The 21,174-nt window shown below is 39.5% G+C and overlaps 5 protein-coding genes across 5 annotated transcripts; 2 read left to right on the top strand and 3 right to left on the bottom strand.

Annotated features, from left to right (window-relative positions):
• Positions 1 to 1,471: 1,471 nt before the first annotated feature.
• LOC149052528 (pancreatic secretory granule membrane major glycoprotein GP2-like) lies at positions 1,472 to 2,676 on the bottom strand. Its single transcript, XM_089181167.1, has 2 exons — positions 2,643 to 2,676; positions 1,472 to 1,827 (listed from the first exon to the last, which is right to left on the bottom strand). The coding sequence occupies exons 1-2, from the start codon at positions 2,674 to 2,676 to the stop codon at positions 1,472 to 1,474; spliced, it is 390 nt and encodes a 129-aa protein (XP_089037293.1).
• Positions 2,677 to 3,879: 1,203 nt separating this feature from the next.
• LOC149052526 (uncharacterized) lies at positions 3,880 to 6,168 on the top strand. Its single transcript, XM_089204489.1, has one exon. The coding sequence runs from the start codon at positions 3,915 to 3,917 to the stop codon at positions 4,776 to 4,778; it is 864 nt and encodes a 287-aa protein (XP_089060615.1). The 5' UTR covers positions 3,880 to 3,914; the 3' UTR covers positions 4,779 to 6,168.
• LOC149052527 (uncharacterized) lies at positions 4,926 to 5,483 on the top strand. The gene has a single exon (XM_089181155.1). It carries the CDS (start codon positions 4,926 to 4,928, stop codon positions 5,481 to 5,483), a length of 558 nt encoding a protein of 185 aa, XP_089037281.1.
• On the bottom strand, positions 5,374 to 8,216 carry LOC149052525 (uncharacterized). Its single transcript, XM_089205213.1, has 2 exons — positions 8,059 to 8,216; positions 5,374 to 7,948 (listed from the first exon to the last, which is right to left on the bottom strand). Exons 1-2 carry the CDS (start codon positions 8,214 to 8,216, stop codon positions 6,166 to 6,168), a joined length of 1,941 nt encoding a protein of 646 aa, XP_089061339.1. The 3' UTR covers positions 5,374 to 6,165.
• Positions 8,217 to 10,462: 2,246 nt separating this feature from the next.
• Positions 10,463 to 16,756, bottom strand: LOC149052524 (uncharacterized). Its single transcript, XM_089181150.1, has 6 exons — positions 16,684 to 16,756; positions 14,876 to 15,138; positions 13,869 to 13,983; positions 12,236 to 12,352; positions 11,243 to 11,368; positions 10,463 to 10,530 (listed from the first exon to the last, which is right to left on the bottom strand). Exons 1-6 carry the CDS (start codon positions 16,754 to 16,756, stop codon positions 10,463 to 10,465), a joined length of 762 nt encoding a protein of 253 aa, XP_089037276.1.
• Between the last annotated feature and the right edge of the window lie 4,418 nt (positions 16,757 to 21,174).

Genomic DNA, 21,174 nt, shown 5'->3' with positions numbered 1-21,174 from the left:
TATATGAAATTGGCTCCGAATCTTCGCGGCAAGCGCTCAAATTTACCCCTGCTCAATAATAGTGAAAGTTACCGTTTTCACCGCCATAATAAAGTCATCTTGAATGAAAAAATTGATATCAAACCTTCAACTGCAAATTGATCTCTTTCTAATTAACCTCCTAATCAGGGCGCACCTAATTTCCTGAGGAGGTCTCGTAAAAACCTTATGCCCATAAATTGCTCTGGTAAATCGTGGTACATCATTTTCTATCTGTAATGTCATAAACTCATCCGGGCGGTGGAAGAAAATGAAAAGAGTTTGATTTAAATGGGAGGCTCGTCGAATTGGGCCGTCCTATAATTTACATAAAGTTTCGTTATCAAACGCCACACTGACCATGTTCAACACAGCATGTCACAGGCGATTTTTTGGTTTTGTTTTTAGGTTTTTTAACTAAAAATAGAATGAAATTTATGATAAAAGAAAAAAAATTGTTTAAGACTCTCTTGGTAGCAGTAAAAACAAAACTACGAGTATAACTAGAAAACACTGAGTTTAAAAGTTTCTCATTAATCCACCTTTGATATTTTGAGTTTTTGAATCATTTTATTTTTAACCAAGATAATTGGGTGTTCTGACTCAGTTTATTTGTGGTCAAGGTAACTTAAGAGTGGATCTTCTCATAGGCATTTGGCGAGTATTTTGTTTGTTTATTTCAATGAGTAACCAGTGCAAGTGATTTGAAAGACCCTTTGCCACCAAAAACACAGCGTACCACTTCATGCAATTATTTCGAGGAAAGTTTCTTGTGTGTTCAATGTGAAACTCGTCCCTTGAAAATCATTATCAGCCCTCAGCCAGGCAAAATGCTACATTAAATACGCGAGAAAAATGGAAGTTTCGATTATGGAGAACCTTAAGCTTTACACACTGGCTAACTTCTCTATCATTAAGACTATTGGGAAACTTTTACAAACAGCTACACTTAAGGGACTTGTCATTATTTATCACTTGTGTGGGGAGCGGGCGGGGACAAGTGTGAAGGGCTTTGCTGATGGACGACTTTGCTGGAGTCACAATATAATTTACCTGATACCTCTCCATGCCGCTCTCTACATTTTTTATGATCCCCACCCTTTCGCTCTCATTTCCAGTTTACTGTTTATTATTCTTACAGTCTTCTTCCCTCATACTCTGTTGGCGAAGACTAATTCTTCTCCGTGCCCCCTTGAGAAACCTTGTGATCTTCCAAAATTCTTCACGTACCGGGCCATAAATAATGACAAGTCCCTCAATTAATGTTACTTCTTCTTAATTTTTTAAAATTTTAATTTATTATATTATCATTATTATTATTATTATTATTATTTGTGACCAATCACAACACACTTACTATCTGATATAGCTAAACTAAAATGCTCAAGAATTATGGTTAACATCTTTCACAAGACGACTCAAGCAATTGATAATTTTCTAAACCAGCATCGATTTAGTCTGCGCTGCAGTAACGGAGGTAACATGTGGGTGTTCCTGTAATGTAGTAAACATAGTAACCGCCGCAGTTTATCACTTTGACGGAACTTGACCAGTTGCAGCAGTTTGACCCCCAGTGGAAGCAAACTGTCCTGTTGACCTGACCATCAGCCACTGTGGGATGGGCACCATTTAGCCAAACAGATGCGTGAGTGTTACAACGGTGTTTTGGTGGACATGAAGTAGGCATTCGTGTACCTGCTGCTCCTTCAAAACGATACCAACCCTTCAGTCCTTGGTCACAAACCTTTTTTGGATTGCCGTAGGTTATCTTTCTTCCTGCCCCGGTCAGACTTTTATAGTCTTGACATTCTAAAATAGACAGAGTAGAAAAGGTTGACGAATGTCCAAAAATCGAAACAAACCACGTAAAACCCTTGGTATTTGATTTGCATAGAATATGACCTCTACGCTATTTATTAGTGTAGTTAAGAGATTGAAATCTCCTGGTGTAGTAATCTTAACGTTTTTGACTCCGGGAAAAAAAACCTGATAAAAAAACGGCCGATGTCCAGGCATCACGACGACACAAATGGAGTCAGTCGCGAAATAGTTTTACGGCCAGATAACCACATCAAAAAGTTACAACATGAATTCAGTTCAAATAGTCATGGTTTTCCTTCTTATGAATTTCTTCGTTTATTGTTACAAGAAATATTTCCTTTGGAATTAAGGCGGATGATCTTTCGCACGGGCAACCGTCTCAAACTTGGTCTGGCGCAAAAAAAAGAAAAAATGTCTCAGTAGTGTTCGTTGCATAATTAATTTTTGAGTTATCAGCCATCCTCTCCCTGTTGTTCATATGTAACTGACACCTGAGTCAATAGTGCCCTTAGCGCGCGCTGATTGGCTGGTTCGGGAGTGATTGGCAGGTTCTATTTAAACAAATTTAATTTTCAACCAATATCCGTTATGTTTTCTGACATCCAAAATTTCTGAAAATCTAACTGACAACTGACATTTGTGGGGGGCTTTTACTGACAGCTGACAAAAGACCGGATCTCCCCAGATATCCTAAGAACTGGATTTAAAATAAGGACAGTTGATTTATTTTGTTCTATAAAAGTACATTTTTTATTACATATAAGTAGGAGTACGCCGGAGTGTCATATTTCGTTAATAATTACCGCATGGACCATCCCTATCAAGGTCATATGTCATGTATCGGTTCTATGATCTTTGATACCTGACTCGATCGTCGACTTACGCGATGGCCTTCAATGCTGATATTTCAAAAGCTGTTGTACGCTTCTATCGAACTGATTCGGAAACGGCATTTGAGCGTCAAAGAGGCCGCATTCCTATTAATGATGTAAACACCGTACTGGCGCTGAAAAAGCATCTCATTTTGTTCCTTGGTCAAAGGAGTTTTTGTCGAGTAAATATGGCCTGGGAGATTTTTATGTGAAACTTTATCACAAGGCTCCGAAATTAGGAGGAAATAGCGACAATTTTTCCTGAACTACGGACGAGCAATGGAATCTGGAGCTTCCGGCCATGCTGGCTGGAACAGGAAACGAATTAAAAATCGTACTCTGTAGTATAAAATGCCAGATATATATATATATATATATTTTTTTTTTTTTAATATAGGAAGGCCTTGTTAGTACTGAATTCTAGCGCAAAGAATGAGACCTTGCCTGCAGAACTGTCCGTTGTTGTTGCCTTGCCACATGTGGCCTACCTTAGTAAGAGTCTTAAGTGCAGCTGGGCCAACATTCATTGAACTTGAAGGCGCAAGAAGTAACCTTGTCTTGATACGCACCCTACGTGATTCTGGAGGCCTTGATATTCGAGGAAAACTTAAGAAATGCCTTACCCTCGATTGTGTGCGAAATAAAGATCGCATGGCAATTGAACCAATCGTGTGCCTTACCAAACCAGCAGTCTTAGATGTTTTAGAAGAAGTCACGATTGTGGTTCACACCGTGGTGCCAGAAAGTGTCGCTTCTGGAAATCAAATCAAGGTGTACAGGCATCTTCATGGAAAAGACCTATCGCCCTTACACGTGGAACCTAAAGCAAAATTCTTGTGTTGGACTACGATTTTGACTCTCGTGAGGTTCGTGTAATAGAGTTGCCATTGCACCAACCTGTAGAGGTTGAAGTGCTCGAAAGAACGTTCAACGAAGCTAGAGACTTGTGTTTTATCAATGGTACTGATTTCATCGCAGAACGTGCTTCATCTTTGATTCGCTTTATTGACCTTGAAGGCAAGGTAACTTTCAAGCCAGGAAACTTGAAATATACACCGAATGCAAATATGGCGGACCACTTGGGAGGACTGGGTTTAGTTGCGCGAAAGCGAGGCTAGTGAGGCCTCGAGTTTGTTTTGACAACGCGTCCTTCGAGTCCATCGAGTAAGTGTGTTGTAGTCGTTCTGTTCTACGCTTTTCGATATGGTTACGAGTTGTCGTGTCCCTGAATGCAATCAGAAAGGAAAGAAGACGCCCACAGGAGAGAAAGTTTCTTTCTTTGAATTCCCACGCACTCCTACGAGGAGAAAACAGTGGATTCACGCAATTCGCCGTGAAGAAGGAAAGGATTTTAAGATCGTCGATGGAACAAAAGTTTGTTCCCTTCATTTTAGGCGAGAAGATTTAAGAAAATCATTCAATGGACGGGCTTATGTGGTTCCCGGTGGCGTTCCAACCAGATTTTCGTGGTCAGTTCCATCTCCAAGGAAAAGAAAAGCTCCTCCAGAAAGACATCCTCTGCCTCAGAAGAAATTATTTGCAACAACGTCCGCTTCCTCTGATCACACCGAGTTACATGTAGTGAGCGAAACAGATATCACGGCGGAATCACTTTCCGAGTCGACGGCAACTGCCTCTAACCGAAATACTGAGCCAAACGATACTTGTTCGGAGTTAAATGCGCCAAAAAAGATCGAGGAACTGGAAGAGGAGGTGTTAAAACTTCGACAGGAAAAAACTGAGCTAAAAAAGAAATTGGACGAGGTAGAGAAACAGAACGAGGCTATCTCGGCCCGACTATTTTCTCTGGAACGCTTTACATCAGACGCTGACATCAACTTTTATACTGGCCTTCCAAATTATGCTACTTTCCTCGCCTTATTTAACTTTTTGAACCCGGGTGAAAATGGAGAAAACATTCGTCCAAGAAGCACCTTAAAAGATGTGCCAGAGGATTTTTATGATGTGGACTCTGATGATGAAGAAAACATTTCACCTGCAAAGAAAGGACGCCCACGAAAACTCAAACCAGTTAAAGAACTTTTTATTGTCTTATGCCGCCTGTGAAGAGGCTTTTCAGAGCGCCATTTAGCTCACTTGTATGGTGTTGCCCAGTCCACCATAAGCAGGCTTTTTGTGCCATGGATTAATTTCATGTATCTGAAATTTGGCCAGGTTTGCATCTGGCCTCCTAAGTCAGTTGTTCAGGCAACTATGCCTGAAGATTTCAAAGAAAAATTTCTCTCAACACGAGTCATTATTGACTGCACAGAGGTCTTTTGTGAAATGCCAAGCAGTTTGCTTTTGAACTCTGAACTTTTCAGTTCGTACAAAAACCATGTGACATTGAAAGGACTTGTCGGTATTGCACCAAGTGGAGCTATTACATTTTGCAGTCAACTTTATACCGGCAGCATCTCTGACCGCGAAATTGTTTTACGGAGTGGATTTTTGTCCCAATCCTTTGAAGATGGTGACTCTGTTATGGCAGACAAGGGATTTCAGATACAAGACATCCTGCCCCTTGGTGTGGATCTGAATATCCCACCCTTTTTAGGCAGTGATGCTCAAATGTCTGCCGAAGATGTTGTTAGGACACAGCAGATTGCAAGTCTTCGGATACACGTCGAAAGGGCCATCAACAAGATAAAGAACTTCCGAATTTGGAATGGAGTTGTTCCTCTGAGTTTATTTAGTGTCGTTAACCAAATGTGGACTGTTAGTGCTTTCCTGTGCAACGCTCAGGATCCACTCATATCTAATATCACATGATCTGCTTATGTTTATTGTTTTACTAAGCCAATGTTGTTGTTTTCATTTATCTTTAGTTAAAATATTTTTCAAACCAGTTTTGTTTTTGTCACTTTTTGTGTTTAAAACATGATATTTAGAAATACAAAATCATAAATCAAACTGGTTTGAAAAATGCAAAACCAAAAATCAATATGAACCACAACAGTAAAATTGACTTGACGGCAGGGCTAGTTATAACACTTAAATGTCCTGCTAACCTAAAAGTTTAGCATTTGCACAATGTCTGAACAATAACAAAACACTATAGACCCATGATGTTACATGAAACACATAAATATAAACCTAAGGTGGGAATGGGGGGGGGGGGGTGCTCCATTAGGGCTTATGGTGGACATGCAGCCAGCCTGTGTATGGCTTTTAGGGATTGCTTTGGGTTAAATTTCTTAAGCAGGGAACCAAAATCAGCATTCTGTCTGAAAGTCTGCAGGGTGGGAAAGTTTCTCTTCTTAAACATGGTCAGATTTCGAGTGTCTGAGCCACACCTCTCAACCCAATGATACATGGAGTACCCCCCCCAGAATCCAGAGCCTCATGAACCTAATGATTGTATAACAGTAGTTAATTGTTTTGATGTTTAAATGTCCCAAATAGGGGCTCACCATGTAGTAAACATGCATATTATAATAACAGTGACTTTGCCTTATGCTCTTGGTTCTCTAGCTGCTATAGCTAGGAAGTGTTTAAAATAATGCAGTTTCAATGTGTCCTTTAAATTGTTCCAAAATTGCACGTCAAATGGAATTCGCTCGATGCTCATTCCTTTACTGGTGTAGACGATGAAATCGCACCACTTTGCCCCGGTCACACCCATCAGCCCTTGCACTTGGACATAGTATTTATGGGTGCGTTTAAGTTTAGGCTTTCCATCGACTTCTTCCATGAAAAAGCTGCTATCAGAGCATGCATCCAGTGGGGTGACTAAGTACTTGGTTTCTGGGCACTTGACCTCAGAAAGACCAAATTGATCAGAGCATCCAGGATCAATAACCTTGCCATCTGGTGATGCACCCAAGTATGGGGCATCCATACTTATTACAAGTCCTGACTTAAAAACCTTCACTGACTTGTTAATAGAGGACATATATGTTTGGTATTGTTCTAAGGCAATTGGCTCATATTTAAGTCCATGATTAGTATATCTTGATGAAAAAGGCTTTGGATTTATAAGATTTTGTACTAAAGATTCATGGTTTCTTTTTCTGTCCCGTATAAGACCAAAATTGGAGGCAGTAAATTGGAATTTCCTTTCCAACCTCCATTCAGGGCACTCTGATTGGCTGCGTGTTTTAATTTCAATGCCATTCAGTTTATCTTCATCAACTTGCAGATCCTTTAACAGTGATTTTTCTGCTTCTGAAAGATCAGCAGGTATCTCAAACTGTTCATTAGACTGACTTGATAGGGGAAATCTTGGATATGTCACAATATGCTCACCATGGTTGGCAGGGTTTGCCCCTGGGATAGACGTGATGTCACAAAACACTTTGAAATTATCTTCGGTCACTGCAAGTTGATAGCTAGCATACGAGCCTTGTGGACTTCTGCCAAATTTGGTTTCTACTAAGGGAATAGAATCAGCCTTTGGGGTCATAATCTGTGCTAGGGCCATATTTGGGTTCAATTCTTTCAAGGTTGCCAATAGTTTCTCTTCATCTGCCTTTTGCCCCTGTATATTATTCCTTGCCTCATATAGTGTACATCTGACACCAGGTTCTCGAGCTGATGATCTGGGCTGCTCCAGGTAGGTCTTTGCTACAAGCACCTCCATTGCTGGTTGTGGATTTATAGAGTCTCCTCTTCCCTTCCTATGCCACCTCTGTAAAGAGGAAGTACATGCTTGCTTTGGCTGCATGTCTTCTTCGTTTTCAAGTTCATGGACAGTTTTACACTTATATAATGAGAATTTGCAAATCTTCATCAAGAGTGCTAATAAATGGTTACAAAAACCAACCTTCCCAGCAAAGCAGGAACATGTAGCATGTTTCACTTCCCCACTTAAAATGTACAATGCGACTTTCAAGTTGTGTGGGGCATCATTCTTCCGAAAACTGTGATAGCAGTGAGACCGGAAATAAAAGTAGTTGTCATCGCTTGCTGCGGAGATACCCTTCAAATATTCGTCATTCAGAAAAGTTGTCGCTTTCCGAATACTCGTTGGCACTGAATGGGCTTTACTTGTCGGATCAATTCTTTTTCCAGACTTTGAAATGTGGTCATTCATTTCGGCGCGGGTAAAAAAGGGCATCCGCCGTATGTCTGCAGACCAGCCATCTGATGGGAAACTTAAAGGATGCTGAGTTGCGGCAATTCCGGAGTTGTCATCTTTGTTTTTATCCAAGCGTTCCTTGCGCTTTGTATGTACGGAGTCAGGATCCGGATCTACTATATTTTGATCACGACCTTCTTTGATATATTCCTCAACCCTAAACAGAAGGGAAGATAAGATCGTTTTTAAACTTTGGTTACCGCAATTGCAATCAAGGCAAGCGAGGCGCGAAATCTCCGCGAATCGGTCGAAGTACGAGCATCCTACCTTTTCACTAATTGTGCTTTTGTTTTCAGTCCTTTCAATGTATCGCCCCTACATTTCAGCCAGAAACGAAGTTCTTCATTTTTTGGCGTGGCAGGCGATCTACCTCGAAGAGAAGCTCCAGGAATATCGTCTTCTGTGAGCGCACGTGAAGCAGCCATTCGTGACGATCAAAACACAGGGAAAAGCCGGCCTCACTGGCAGGCCTCACTAGCCTCGCTTCCACGCAACTAGCCCCGGGCCGCCCGAGAGGTCCGCCATATTTGCATTCGGTGTATTGCGCTGATCTGATGTCTCAGCTAGCTCGTTTCAGTTTACCGCTTGATGGCAGGCTATTTGTTATATGAAAACGATTGGACACCCATCTGCAAACTTTAGCCGCTGAATTCGGAAACTCGAAGCTTGTCCAGGTTCGCCCTCCTTTAGAAAAGCCAACTTCAATTTGTGATGCAAGTGAAAACTTTCTGTTGTGTGCAGACGATGCCCAGAGAAGAATTTTACAAGTGACATTACATTAGAATGGAGTTGGCATTGTTGGTGCCAGAGTCAAACTCGTGACCTGTCTGACTGGAGATCTCACACGAAGAGCTTATTTTACAGCAGTCGATCTTGACAGTGGCCTTTACAATTGCAATCTTTCGAGCTTAGAGTGACCAACTTCTAAAGGACAACTCGGAGTCTTATAAAGAAATCAAAAGATTTTGTGCATTTGAAGACGGGATAGCGTTCTCTGACTCAAGAGATCGAAAGGTAAAGTTGTTTTGTCCTTCTGAGAAAAACGTTCAAACCTTGATAGACCCTGGTAGAAAGGAGCATGTGATGGAATGGATGAAAACGAGCTCTTTTACGTAAGTTCATAGCATCTCTTCCATGGAGAAGACTCTATTCGCATTGGATGTTGCTACTGGTTGCTTTACACTAGCATCGGGACTCAGTGATACTGTGTCGTTCTTACAAGTCCTTGCAAGTATCTATAAAAGTTCTGGTATCAGAGCCCAACGCGTAGAGAAAGCACACGTCTTACCATATGCCATAGACAAAGTATCGTATGTAAATGACAACTTCACGAAGACCGTTTCTGATGTGAACGAACGGCTCAGTGCAAAGGAAGCCATAGCAACCAACGGCCCTGAAGGAACTGTGTTTAACAAAACTCAAGTCTCGCTTAAACCTCTCGAAGAAGGAATGCACTGTGTGTGCAATAGCATAGCTTCAATTAACAACGATAATCTGGAAGACACTGAATTGTGCACATTACTCACAACAGTTGTAGAGATTATACACGTAGCTTCCCTTTTAAGTATGAGACCTTCACCGCATTGCAGTATTCCCAAGACTTTGGAATAATTATCCAGGAGTAAATAAAGAGAGTAACAAAATGGGAAGCCAAATATGTTACTCATGAAAAATCCTACTATCCTGTCCCTCACACCTTCACGGAGTTTGCAAATGTCAACTTTATGCGACCTCTACCTTCAGAAGGGATCAACCCCGAGTTTGAAAGTATTATGAAAGAATTTGTGGAGAAGTATCGTCTGTTGAGGCAAAGGACAGTTCGGGAGGATACTAACAAGGAAAAGGCAAGGGCTTTATCACCGGCCGTCTACAAAAAGAAACAAGAATCCATCAAAGTGGACTTGTTGGCGGGACTAGGGAACGATTTTAACTCTTGAGATCAGCCAGTCGGGCTCGGCAGCGACAAAGGAGCCATTCAAGCTCCTTCGGAAGATGGTAATGTGAAGGGGCATCAGAAAACGACTTTTCTGACCGAGAGGATGAAGATATTACCTCAATTATGGTTTTTAGACCCGGGAGGCCAATAAGTCCCCATTTTCGCTTGGATTTCAAAGGTACACTTACAGGAGATATCGCTTACAACCTAAATCAAAAGTAGACAAAAGAACAATCCTTTCCGTTCATTTCATGGAAACCAGTGGTAATCTACGCATTGTAAAACAAAACATAAAACCAATATATTTTGCCAGAGGACTCTTCATAAGTTCGTTTTTCTTCCGACGATCTTCCCTCCAACATTTTGACCGGCTAAGTGGTTGAAAAGGAGTGTTTCAATGTTTCGCACAGGCAAACAGAAGTTTGTGTGAAGAAGAATTGTAACTTATTCAAACACCCATCAAACAAGGAGTGAAAGTTACTTGGAAGATCGTGGAATGATTTCATTCCAGAATTGAGAAAGAAAGAGTACTTATTGGATCAAAGACGTGTTACGCAATTTCTACCTTCAAAAGAGAATTCATGCCAATTTCATTGTTTGCATAGCAAAAAATGACCAAAAAGCGCCTTAAATCGCTAACATAATGCAGAGCGATTTTACCGGGGTAAGGCTAATATGCCTTATCACGCTGAATGCCTCAGTTATTATCTATTAATTATTGCTTTCATGATTTACTCATGTAGTCTGAGCTACCCGTTTAGTGCAGTCCTGAGGACTACTGTTGACGTCCGTAGTGACTGACGCTGGGAGTACATGAGCGGAAGTGATCATCAAGTGATCAAGAGTAATTGTCGGTCGAGCGTTATGAGATGAAAGTGTTAAATTGTTGTAAACTTATTGCTCAGTTTAGCTGTGATGGAATTGCCCGTGAGACTCAAGGCACAGGATGGTTTTAGACAAACCCTTCTGTAGAGAATACTAATTGTAAGCGTGGGAGTCGCGCAGTCTTCAGTTTTTGAGATAATTTGGATTTAGAGTTTGCGTACGGAATAAAAGATTTCGTCATCATTTAGTTATATTAATCAAGGCACTGATTCTTAGTTGACGCGACAGAGAAAGCGGAAGTTAATCAAGGCGGTGGAAAGAAATTTAACACAATGCGAAAAAGACAACAGGTATAGGAATGAATGAATGAAATGATGCCATCAACCCGAGCAAAAATTATAAGGGAAGCTGCGGAGTAATAGTTTTTTTGCAAGAAGAGGCAAAAAATCATTGTTGATTGAGATTGCCAGGTGGGCGTGACCCAAGCTCCCCTGACCCCCAAACAAACCTATCAGATAACGTTACCTTCAGATCTCGTTATGCTTTTTTTGGTATAATTAAATCGTCAAATAAAAAACAACTCGGCTATGACGATTGAAGTTTTTTCAGTGCGTTAGTGCCCTTAGGAAGGAGATAACGGCAACAGAGAATTTTTTCTGGTATATGAGATTATGCTTTTAAAGATTTTACATCGGCAGTTCTGCCCGTCTCCGGTGAATCCAGGCTTACAAGAGCAGATGAATGATCCCGCGGTATTTGCACAAGTGGCGTTCCTCTTGCTACAGTTATGAGTATTTTTATAGCACTCATCAATGTCTGAAATGGGATGAACGCCATATTCATAATTCTTCTTTGTTTATGTTGAGGCAGAATGTGGAGGTAGGGGGAAACAATATATAGCTTCAAAATAACAGTAGGAATTGAGAACTGAGAATGTTAAGAGTACTCATCCAAAAAGAATGCAGAAAAGACGGTAAAGAAGGTAATCCATTGCCAGCTAAAGAAAATGATACAAGTAAAATTAAAATTGGGACAATCAACCGCACGAAATCAACTAAATATGCCACCTCTGATACTGTAATAACTAATAGGTCTGGTCACAGAAGAAATAGCCTTTGATGCAGGAAGCTGTGCGCGTTTTACTTATTGAAACGGGAGAAAACTTGCGCTGATTAACTTGTATTACCTGTGTAGTTGTATCCATCCCCAGTAAATCCAGGATTACAAGAGCAAGTGAAGGATCCTTCGGTATTTGTACAGGTTGCGTTCCCTTTGCTACAGTTGTGAGTATTTTCAAAGCACTCATCAATGTCTGAAATGAAGTCAACACATCGTGCCGTTTGTTTATATTGAGGCAGAATGTCGCAGAATGAATAGGTGGGCGGGAAGGAAGTTGAATGTAAACCTTCGAAATGACAGTATACCTGATGATACAGTTCTGTGGGCAAAAAAAAAGAAAAGAAAAGAAAAAAATATACATATATATATATATATATATATATATATATATATATATATATCGGGATAGGAAATGTATGATCTTGATGTTAAAAGGCAATTTGAATTCTACCAAAAACTACGAAATCATTTGGGCTAGTTTATTACCGTAAAGACAAAAACACCAGGTCTTTGTTTAAATCGCTTTTGATATGTGGAGACAGTGGCACGAAGAAATTCCATTACCTGTGCAATTTTGTCCATCCCCACTGAATCCAGGTTTACAAACGCACTTGAAAGATCCCCCCGAACTTTCACAAGCAGCATAATCACTGCTACAGTTGCAGGTAATTTTGGCATATTCTTCGATGTATGAAGTACAGAATGAAATTGGGGAAAGATACAGGTACTAGATATCTCGTCATTTCTTCAAATGGCGTTGTCCTTGTTATATTTGTGGGTATTTCCAGTATATTCGAGGATGGAGGGAAGGAGCGATTTGGAGAAGGGAGGTTTTCATGTACATTATAAAAAAGTATAACATTGCGAGCTCATTCATTTTTGATAATATAGTAAAATTAAAATTAAAAATCCTGCCGAAAGATAGGAATTCGAGCATACTCGTCAATAACCGAAATTTAATAAGCAGTTCGTATCATTTATAGTGATAAAATATAACAATAAAAGGGGTATGGAAACTGGGATTTCAATCTGAAAACGACAGGGTGGTCTTAAGGAAAAAAAAACTTTTAACCCCCCTCCACGTGGAGGGTGGATCAAACTCTTTCTGACCACATAGGACAGAGCCGTAAACGTACTTCTCTTAAAAGATGCTATGTCACGCAATCAGGAAATGAGTTTGCAAACGAAAAACTTATTTTGTACCTCGAGTAGAATTGTTTATATCCTATAGGGGCGTAGTCAGTTAAGGAGAGAGGAAAACGCACGGAATTTTTTCTGCCTGAAAAGGTCATGCTCTGCAGGACTGTACCTTCGCATTCAAGTCCATTTCCGCTGAATCCAGGATTACAAGAGCAGATGTAAGATCCCTTAGTATTTGTACAATTGGCATTCTCGTTACACTTGTGGGAATTCAGAGCACACTCATCGATGTCTAAAAGAAAATCATCGAATCGTTCTTATGATCGTTATTATCACCACCAAGTTAATGTGCAAAGGAAAACCAACTTAGGCATATATTATAATCGGAGCACATTATGATTAGGATTATAAAACGTGTGTTCTTACTAGTGGTTAATCCTATGCATTTATGTATATCCCCGCTGAATCCATGTTTACAAATGCACTCAAAATCATCCTATGCTATTTAAACAAATGACCTTTTCATTGCTGCACCTGTGGGTTTTTGTAGCCCACCTATAGATGTCTAAAATATAATCAATAGCCCTCTGGTCAAAATAGTGAAGAACGGAGGTTGCGAGAAGGAGGGGGTGGGAAGATATGATGTGTTAAGCTGTTTGTCATCAGTGACGATTGAAGAAGCAAGTGAGCAGTAAAATGCGGGGTTACAGAGAAGTTCTTCGCTCCACTTTTCCTTGTACTGAATGCCTATAATATCCAGGGGTGAGACTTCAACTCGAAAGAGGCGGGATGGTGTTTGAAATGAAAAAGGAATTCAACACTTAAGGGAGGTGGTTTGAGTCCTTTGCTGTTCATCCTAAAAAAATGTAATACGGCAGAGCATGAAATTTGAAGTTGCGCCCCCATCCTTGTTTTCCACCACAATGGGCCATATTTAATTTGTGTCATAAGTACAACCGCTTCTGAATCTTGGACCCTCTAAAAAATGGACCACTATGTTAAAATAAAAAAATAAAAACATGAAAAAAGAATCCATTTCTCTGATTTTAAGTGTTACCTTTTTCACAGTCGTGGCCAGTAAATCCAGACACACATAAACATCGATATCGTTTTCCTGTAAATCCCGACTGGCAGGTGCCGTAGTTCTCACATGGAGATTGAGCGCAAAAATTCTTCAACAAAAACAAACAAACAAACAAACAAAAAACAGAAACGGAAAAGAACTTGTCACGGGCGTTAAAAGAAAATTCTGCTTTGTGCGTATTGCATAATTTCCAGAGTTAAATATACCACATTTTCAGCATGAGGCGACAAGAAGAATTGACACTCCCTTGGACGGAATGTCGCAATTAACTGTTTAAAATCTTGATAGCCGTTTTCGACACTTCGCCGAGAACCTGAACACAACTTGGTGGAGAAAGAAATTCAAAAAGTCTGTCACTCCCATCACTCTGAAAACTCGAGAGGGGGCGTCTTAAGATAGGCTATTACAGAGTAAATTATCTTTCACAAAAGCAGTACTCGTAACCCTGGCCATAGCTCAACTGTATCGTTATAGCCATAGTCGTAGGTGCTCTTTAGCCATGAGATGTATCTAATTATTTCGATTATTTAACCTGGTACATTCATGCCTGAAAACCAATTGAATTCAACTACCTTTTGCAAAAATGCATTCGAAAGGCCATTCAATTTATTCTTGGCCACGAAAAATATTTAAGATGAATGAACATGAGTATTTCGTAGTTGTGCCTTCTTTATTGCAGGAAAAACAGCGATCAATTGTTTATTCTAGGCCGGTGACCAACGTTCTGAAATGACTAATAAAATTGCATGCTTTCGTTAATAAAGTTGGGTGTTCTCAAGGCACTCATAAGACTTTTGCTTTTTGATAGTGCTTTTATACAAAAGATCTGTAACGACATCAGTACTTCTCTGAAATTTATGTAAAAAATAACAAATAATGAATAAGAGGCGTTTTACAGACATGAACATAGAGGATACCCCTTTAGCTCTGATAAATTGAAAAAAGAGGGAGTTGTGCAGTTGACATTTAGCAACCGGTACCTTAGTTCCGTGGTATACATAGTCCGCTGCTTTCACCAGATTCTTTCCATACTCGTTACCTGTTGAGTTATTCAGTTCACAGTTGTGTGCTTTTGCTCCTTTTTCTCCAAAATAAAAGTTAACACTGACGCAGTTGTGGTCCAAGTAGCAACGATATTCACACGTGTCCCTATCAATCACACTGATGTTTGCTATGGTGTGGCTGACAAGACGTTCTCCAACAAAGAACAAAGTGGATGGAAATGCCAATATACGGCATTGATCTAAAAATTAAATCATTAAGAGTTAAAAAGCGAAATGGGTCATCATTTCTAAGGGTCTTTCATGTTGTTAATCTCGCTGTTCGATGCACGTGGTACGTATATCGATAATTATGGCATATTCATTGACTTAAGGAAGATCGAGTTTTATTGACAGTAACATCGTATAAGGTCTTTTTCAAGCGCTGTACGAGTTATGGCTGTGAAGAAGGTAACTGAGCTTTGTTACTTCAAGGGAGGCTTTGCGACTCTGGAAACTCTTCTTTACAACAGTAAGTATTACTTGAGTTGATAAGTCCTAAAAGTGTTGTTGAATTGAAGATTTGGTTTCAAAATCTTACAGTTTTCAGATTTTTTAAATTGTTTAACACGAAGCCACACATTCTGGCCGTGAATTCAAGTAAAAAAAAACACGATTTCAGCATACTAAATAGATTACACGGGTCTCGTAAATGCAGGGAATTCGTCTTCCGCTTCGAATTCCAGGCAGGAAGTTTAGTGTTTCTTTGAATTAAGCTTTGGTCTCTAAATATTTATTGGTCGTTTTCGCCTTGCCTTTTATTATTAATAGTTTTCGGGTAGTAAGCGATTACCGGGTAAACCCGGCTCAGCTGTACTAGAAATTTATCTTCGTGCACGAGTTATATCCACTATGTTATGAAATAATTGGTTCGTGCTATTAGCGAGTAAATATCGTGTTATGGCTTGCATTATTAAAAACATAATTGCTTTCCCTGCATTTCAACAACTTTCGTTCTGTTTTTACTGGTTGGGAAAAGCTTAGTCATCAGGTTTCAAATATCGCACAATAAAAAACACTGCAGGAGTGCTATGAGAAAAATTTGCATAGCATTCCGAGCTCTATAAGGTACACGACAAACGTTTTGGTCTATGTTTAACACCTGTCTGCATAATATTTTCAAGGTGGAAAATTTCTCCACAAAAGTTTTATTGAATGAAAAAAGTTATGTCAACTAAATATGACACCAGCGAATAATTATGTACCTAAAGAAAGATTTTTATTCCACAAGAGAATGTAAAAATAAGGGAATGAAAAACATTTTCCTTTCCAACTAATTCATACACCAATTTGTCTTTCTTCGAGTGCACGGCTGTTCATAACTATAGGATCTTTTTTGCGAAAATCTGGTCATTAATCTTAGATAACCTTGATAAAACTTTAGTTTATTTTTGTATGAGTGTTTCAAAAGAATTCACGATTATAAGCAGCGAACTATATGATTAGTTAAGAAATTGCGACGATTGTTTGGTCATAACTAAAAAAACTTTGCAAAGATACCTGCACGTGTAGTGAAAAGGGCTCAAGAATATATTTGAATGTTTAAGAGATAACATCGCATTGAATTGGATTATAAGTTTTGAAGCCATTTTATTCATTAGTTCTCTACATGTATATACGAGAATTCAAGTATTTTAGTCCATGAGAATTCGCCTTTCCTTTTTTTTTAATTTAGTAAATTGCAAAGTTGAAAACTTTAGAGGAGAAAAATAAGTTTCTTATCAACAAATTTAAGACTTAAAACCTACCGTCCGGGCAGGATAGAACTTGTCCGTGGGAGAGAGCTACAGAGATGGAAAACAAGCGGAGAAAATCTCCCATGTCTTCAAAAAGCAGCTGAAAAGAAATTCTTTCGATGTTTTGTAATTGTCAGGCAAATCGAGAAGCATAACAGCAGTTTGTTGACTGCGACGTTCCACCAATTTGATGTTAAACTTCCTAGAAACATGTTAGCCAATCACATTTTGATATATGAAAGATGTCCAACAGCCCGCCACAGAGAGGCTGTTAGATTGACTGATGTTTATTGAACGAGATAATTTTGTGAATTTTCTTCTCACGCAGTTATTTCCATCATCCACTCACTATTCTAAGGGTCCCTTCCTGTGTCCGTTTCAGTAAATCATAGGCAATATCAAAATAAAAGAAATTATTGGTTCAACTCTGTAAAATTGCGAGCGCACAAAAAAGCCCACAAATTTGTTTTCTTTTAAATATTTCACTTCTTAACTCTGTGGTACCTGACCAAATTTTCTTGGAGATTTTAGAACACATTTTTAGAAAACATGCCTTCACTAAGTCAAACCTCGCTGAGCGCCGCTCTCGCTAAGAGCGGTCCTCTCGACTTCCCGTCCAAAAAAAGTTTTCCTTTATTTTTTTGCACGTAAAAATGGTTTTAATACACGTTTTAAATAATAGTTTGGTTGTTCTCCAATTCTATCTCTCTCTCTCTTTTTTTTTTTTTCTGTGGCCCTACAAGCCAAGGTTGATTTTTTGACTAGACCGCCCGTGGATAGCAATCGAGCTCGCTGCGACTACAATATGATATAGCTCACGGAATTTTCTCTAGCCACAACATACCAGATTTATTCACTCAGAGGAAACATAAAATATGGAAATTTCACATGAAATAGTATTCATACCAGCGTGATCAGAGGAGACCCATCTGTTCCAACATAATTTGCATACCAATAAGTCATCGATGTGGAAGAAAGAATTCTCAAAATGTAGGCGTAAATCGGCATAAAAAAGCATATCAGTGGTAAGTTTAGACACCAATTAGGTCACTGATAGCCTCAAGCCTGCGGTTATCTCTCTAACTTTCATCTACCAACATCTTAAAAACAGCGCAAGTCAATGCGTTTCCTCCATTGCCCTAGAGTCAGAGCTCATTTGCATAATTCTGAAAATCAACCAAGACATCTTTTTGACCGCTCAAACTTCTTTTGTTTATCTTCTACAGAAAGTGCTTAGAGTTTTACTAACAATTGGAAGGAAAAGAGATACTGAGTTGTCCTGAATCGTTGCATAAACGATTGCATGACTCAATATGTAGACGGTCGATAATATTCTCTGAATCAGGTTACAAACCACACACAACGTGGAGAAGTTCAAAATTAGCGAATAAAATTTGGCATTCTAGTTATTATATAGATAATAAGAAGGACACGCAAATATGTTAAAATAAGTTATCGTTTGTTTTAGAAAGCAACACTTATACACTCTCCAAGATTATCATTTTTTTATTAATCGATTTAAACTTTAACAAGAAATCTCCCAGGATTTATATATAAAAGGTATAAATCAGTCCATCAAACAGTTCTTTGAAAACCTACCTGAGGGGCCTAAAGGTGTGAAGTTGGGAAGTGATTTTGTTGTTTCGCTTTTTTTTCTGTATAAAAGGATTTGAGGTGATCAGATTTGAAATCTGAAACGAAATGAAAACAAGAACTAGACTGCAAGCTAGATCAGCTGCCCCAATCACTGCTATGACTACTGTTTCCTGCTATACAAAGAATGTGTAAAAGAAAACCAAATATGATAGTCAATTAATGTTTTGAATACAGCCCAGCCATTCATTAATTTGCACAGCGCCGTCATCATTTATGTTCCCACCAGATAAACCTGAACAGTCTTCCCCACTGCAATACGAGCCTCCTCCTCCACCTCTGGCTTGGTGATTATGAGTACCACTGCCTCTTCACGAGTATCCACCATCTCCACCTGATGTCCCATTTTCTTCTTAACCACCTCCCCCACCACCAAACAGACCAATCGCTCCTGGTGCAGGGCCCCCGTTTTTACCGCTATTCATATCTCAGGCTTGACCTCCGATCCAGCCCTTGTCCACGTCTTTCCGCATGGGAGGAGCCCAGTCGGTCACAACCTTGACCAAAACAACCCGCACCCACTCCTCCATGGTAGCTAATGCCCTCCCTGTTGCATTCACCTGGCTGCCTATCTGTACCCTCATTTCGAACGTGTGACGAATCTTTCCCCTCACTACTGGTGCCATTTGATTCCCTCTGACCATCCACACCATTATATCCACTCGACGCACCCCCTCTTCCTCCGGCAGCCAGAAACAGAACGTTATCTGTAGTATAAGCAAAACTTCCTCCCCCTTCTCCAGAGCCAGCACTGTCCTCCACAGATTTTCCAAGCTGAGCTGCAGGCTTGCTTGTGCTTTGTCCGCCTTAAACCTCCACCGAATATCCTCCTCTCTGTCCCACCACGATATTTAGCACAGTTCCGTTATTCAGTGTGAACCTCCCTTCTTTCAATGCTCGTTTTCCGCCGTAATATGTTCCTGGAAGGTATTCTTAATCGTATGAATGTGTTCCCCCCGAGCCTCCTCTCCCTCACAATCCAAACATTCTTACGCCTCCAAGTTTGTCCATTTCCGAAAATCTAGTTTTGCAGGCACAACGATAAGAGCTTGGGGTGCTATGACAAACGGCTTTAGTATCACACAGCAACACAAAGCTGTGTTGCTGTGTTGAAGCAATTTTCTGGTCGTAAATTTTTAGTAAACAATCATTCGAGCGTGGTGAATCTACCACGCTGCACTCAAAAATTCAAGAAACTTTAGGTTTTTCGCTTTTTTTTTTTTTGAGAGGTAAACATAAGTTTAAGTATTGATATGTCCAAAAAGTATTGTTCAATAATATAGGTTACATTTTCAAAACAAAACAATCTCGAATTTTCAAGACTAAGCATAGCAATTTTCTGGCCATTGGCTTTGGTCTCAAAATGTTTCTTGGACGCTTCTGTCTTCTCATTTACTCATAGTTTACGGGTGGAACGCGATTATCTGGTGAACTCGACACAACTGTATAATAAAACTCGTCTTTCGTACACAAATTTGTGTTTGCTATGTTATAAAAAAATTATTAAAAGTTCATACTTTTAGCTGTGCCGATATAGAGTTATGGAGGCACTTGCGAAGTTTGGAGAGCACTGAAGGAAAGTAGAGTTGCTCTCCGCTGCGCCTCGAGAGCATCCATAACCAGATAAAGCTTTTTGCAACGTTCACGGAAAAGGACAAAGTGCAAGCGACAGGTGATCTGGGTTTTCGCTAATCAATTAATCTTAATAACTGAAACAAATAAAGAAGCACAAAAGGATTAATGAAAAGTTGATAAATACCGACATGCACTTGAATACGAGAGAACAAAACCATAGAATATTACGTTGCAAACTCTTTTTTCTTTAAAAAGGGGGTGAGTTTCTTAAGAAACTATAGAGCTGCCTGTATGGGAGAGTGTAACAGTGTAATTTAGCGCTATCAACTGAGCGGATAACGTACATTGGCCACTGAAAAAGGTTTTAGAGCTGACGTTTCGAGTGTTAACCTTCGTTAGTCCTGCGTTCGGACAAAGGGTTAACGCTAGAAATGTCAGCTTTGAAATTCTTCACGGGGGTTCAATTTACGTTCTCACCTCAGTTGACAATACTGAATTTTTTTAGGTAACTTCGAATTCGCTTTCCTTGAATTAACATCGTCTTCGTCTTTTATGGGTCAGTTCGTTTTCTTTTCGTTTTTCGTTCTTTTATCAACTTTAAAATGAAAAGGCAGGCTTGTGAAGAAAATAAAATCATCAAACCCAAGATATTTAGTATTACGGTTTAATCTCACTGACAGAAAAATTATAACAATCCTAAAAACTCAACCACTATATTAAACAACGAGTAATATTCTTAACATGGAGCGACTCATAAAGGCTATACAGTATTTATACTCGATAAAGCAGATGTAAGATCCCGCGGTATTTGAACAATTGGCATTATCGCTACAATTGTGGGAATTCAGAGCACACACATCGATGTCTGAAATAAAATCAACGAATTTTACCTATGATCGTTATTATTACTACTAAGCTAACGTGCAAAGCAAAACCAACTTAGATGTTATTATCGGAGTAAGTTATGAGTAGGATTGAAAAATGTGTGTTTTTACTAGAGGTTAATTCGGACGAGCAATCCCGCTCTAAACAATTTTCATTACCTATGCCGCGGCAATTGTGTATATCCCCGCTGAATCCATGTTTACAAATGCACTTGAATGATCCTTTGGTGTTTAAGCAAATGACGTTTTCATTGCTTCACAGGTGGGTATTTGTCTCACACTCGTTGATTTCTAAAATATAATTAATAGACCTCTGGTAAAGATACTGAAGAACGGAAGTTGAGGGATGGAAGGGAGTGGGAGATAAGCTGTGTTATGTTATTTGTCAGCA

This window comes from Pocillopora damicornis, chromosome 1 (assembly GCF_964200805.1).
Source record: "Pocillopora damicornis chromosome 1, jaPocDami1.2, whole genome shotgun sequence".
Lineage (NCBI taxonomy): Eukaryota > Metazoa > Cnidaria > Anthozoa > Scleractinia > Pocilloporidae > Pocillopora > Pocillopora damicornis.
Note: the sequence above shows the minus strand (reverse complement) of the source record. Positions and strands in the feature narration are given on the sequence as shown.

Bases quoted from the DNA above. Each gene is read 5' to 3' on its own strand.
- LOC149052528 (XM_089181167.1), bottom strand. From the start codon at position 2,676: ATGACATATGACCTTGATAGGGATGGTCCATGCG. The intron at 1,828-2,642 runs GTAATTATTAAC...TGTCTATTTTAG, and splicing joins TGATAGGGATGGTCCATGCG to AATGTCAAGACTATAAAAGT.
- LOC149052526 (XM_089204489.1), top strand. From the start codon at position 3,915: ATGGTTACGAGTTGTCGTGTCCCTGAATGCAATCAGAAAGGAAAGAAG.
- LOC149052527 (XM_089181155.1), top strand. From the start codon at position 4,926: ATGCCTGAAGATTTCAAAGAAAAATTTCTCTCAACACGAGTCATTATT.
- LOC149052525 (XM_089205213.1), bottom strand. From the start codon at position 8,216: ATGGCTGCTTCACGTGCGCTCACAGAAGACGATATTCCTGGAGCTTCT. The intron at 7,949-8,058 runs GTAGGATGCTCG...CCTTCTGTTTAG, and splicing joins AAAGCACAATTAGTGAAAAG to GGTTGAGGAATATATCAAAG.
- LOC149052524 (XM_089181150.1), bottom strand. From the start codon at position 16,756: ATGGGAGATTTTCTCCGCTTGTTTTCCATCTCTGTAGCTCTCTCCCAC. The intron at 15,139-16,683 runs GTAGGTTTTAAG...TTTAATTTTTAG, and splicing joins AGTTCTATCCTGCCCGGACG to ATCAATGCCGTATATTGGCA. The intron at 10,531-11,242 runs GTAAAATCTTTA...ATGTACTCCCAG, and splicing joins AGACGGGCAGAACTGCCGAT to CGTCAGTCACTACGGACGTC.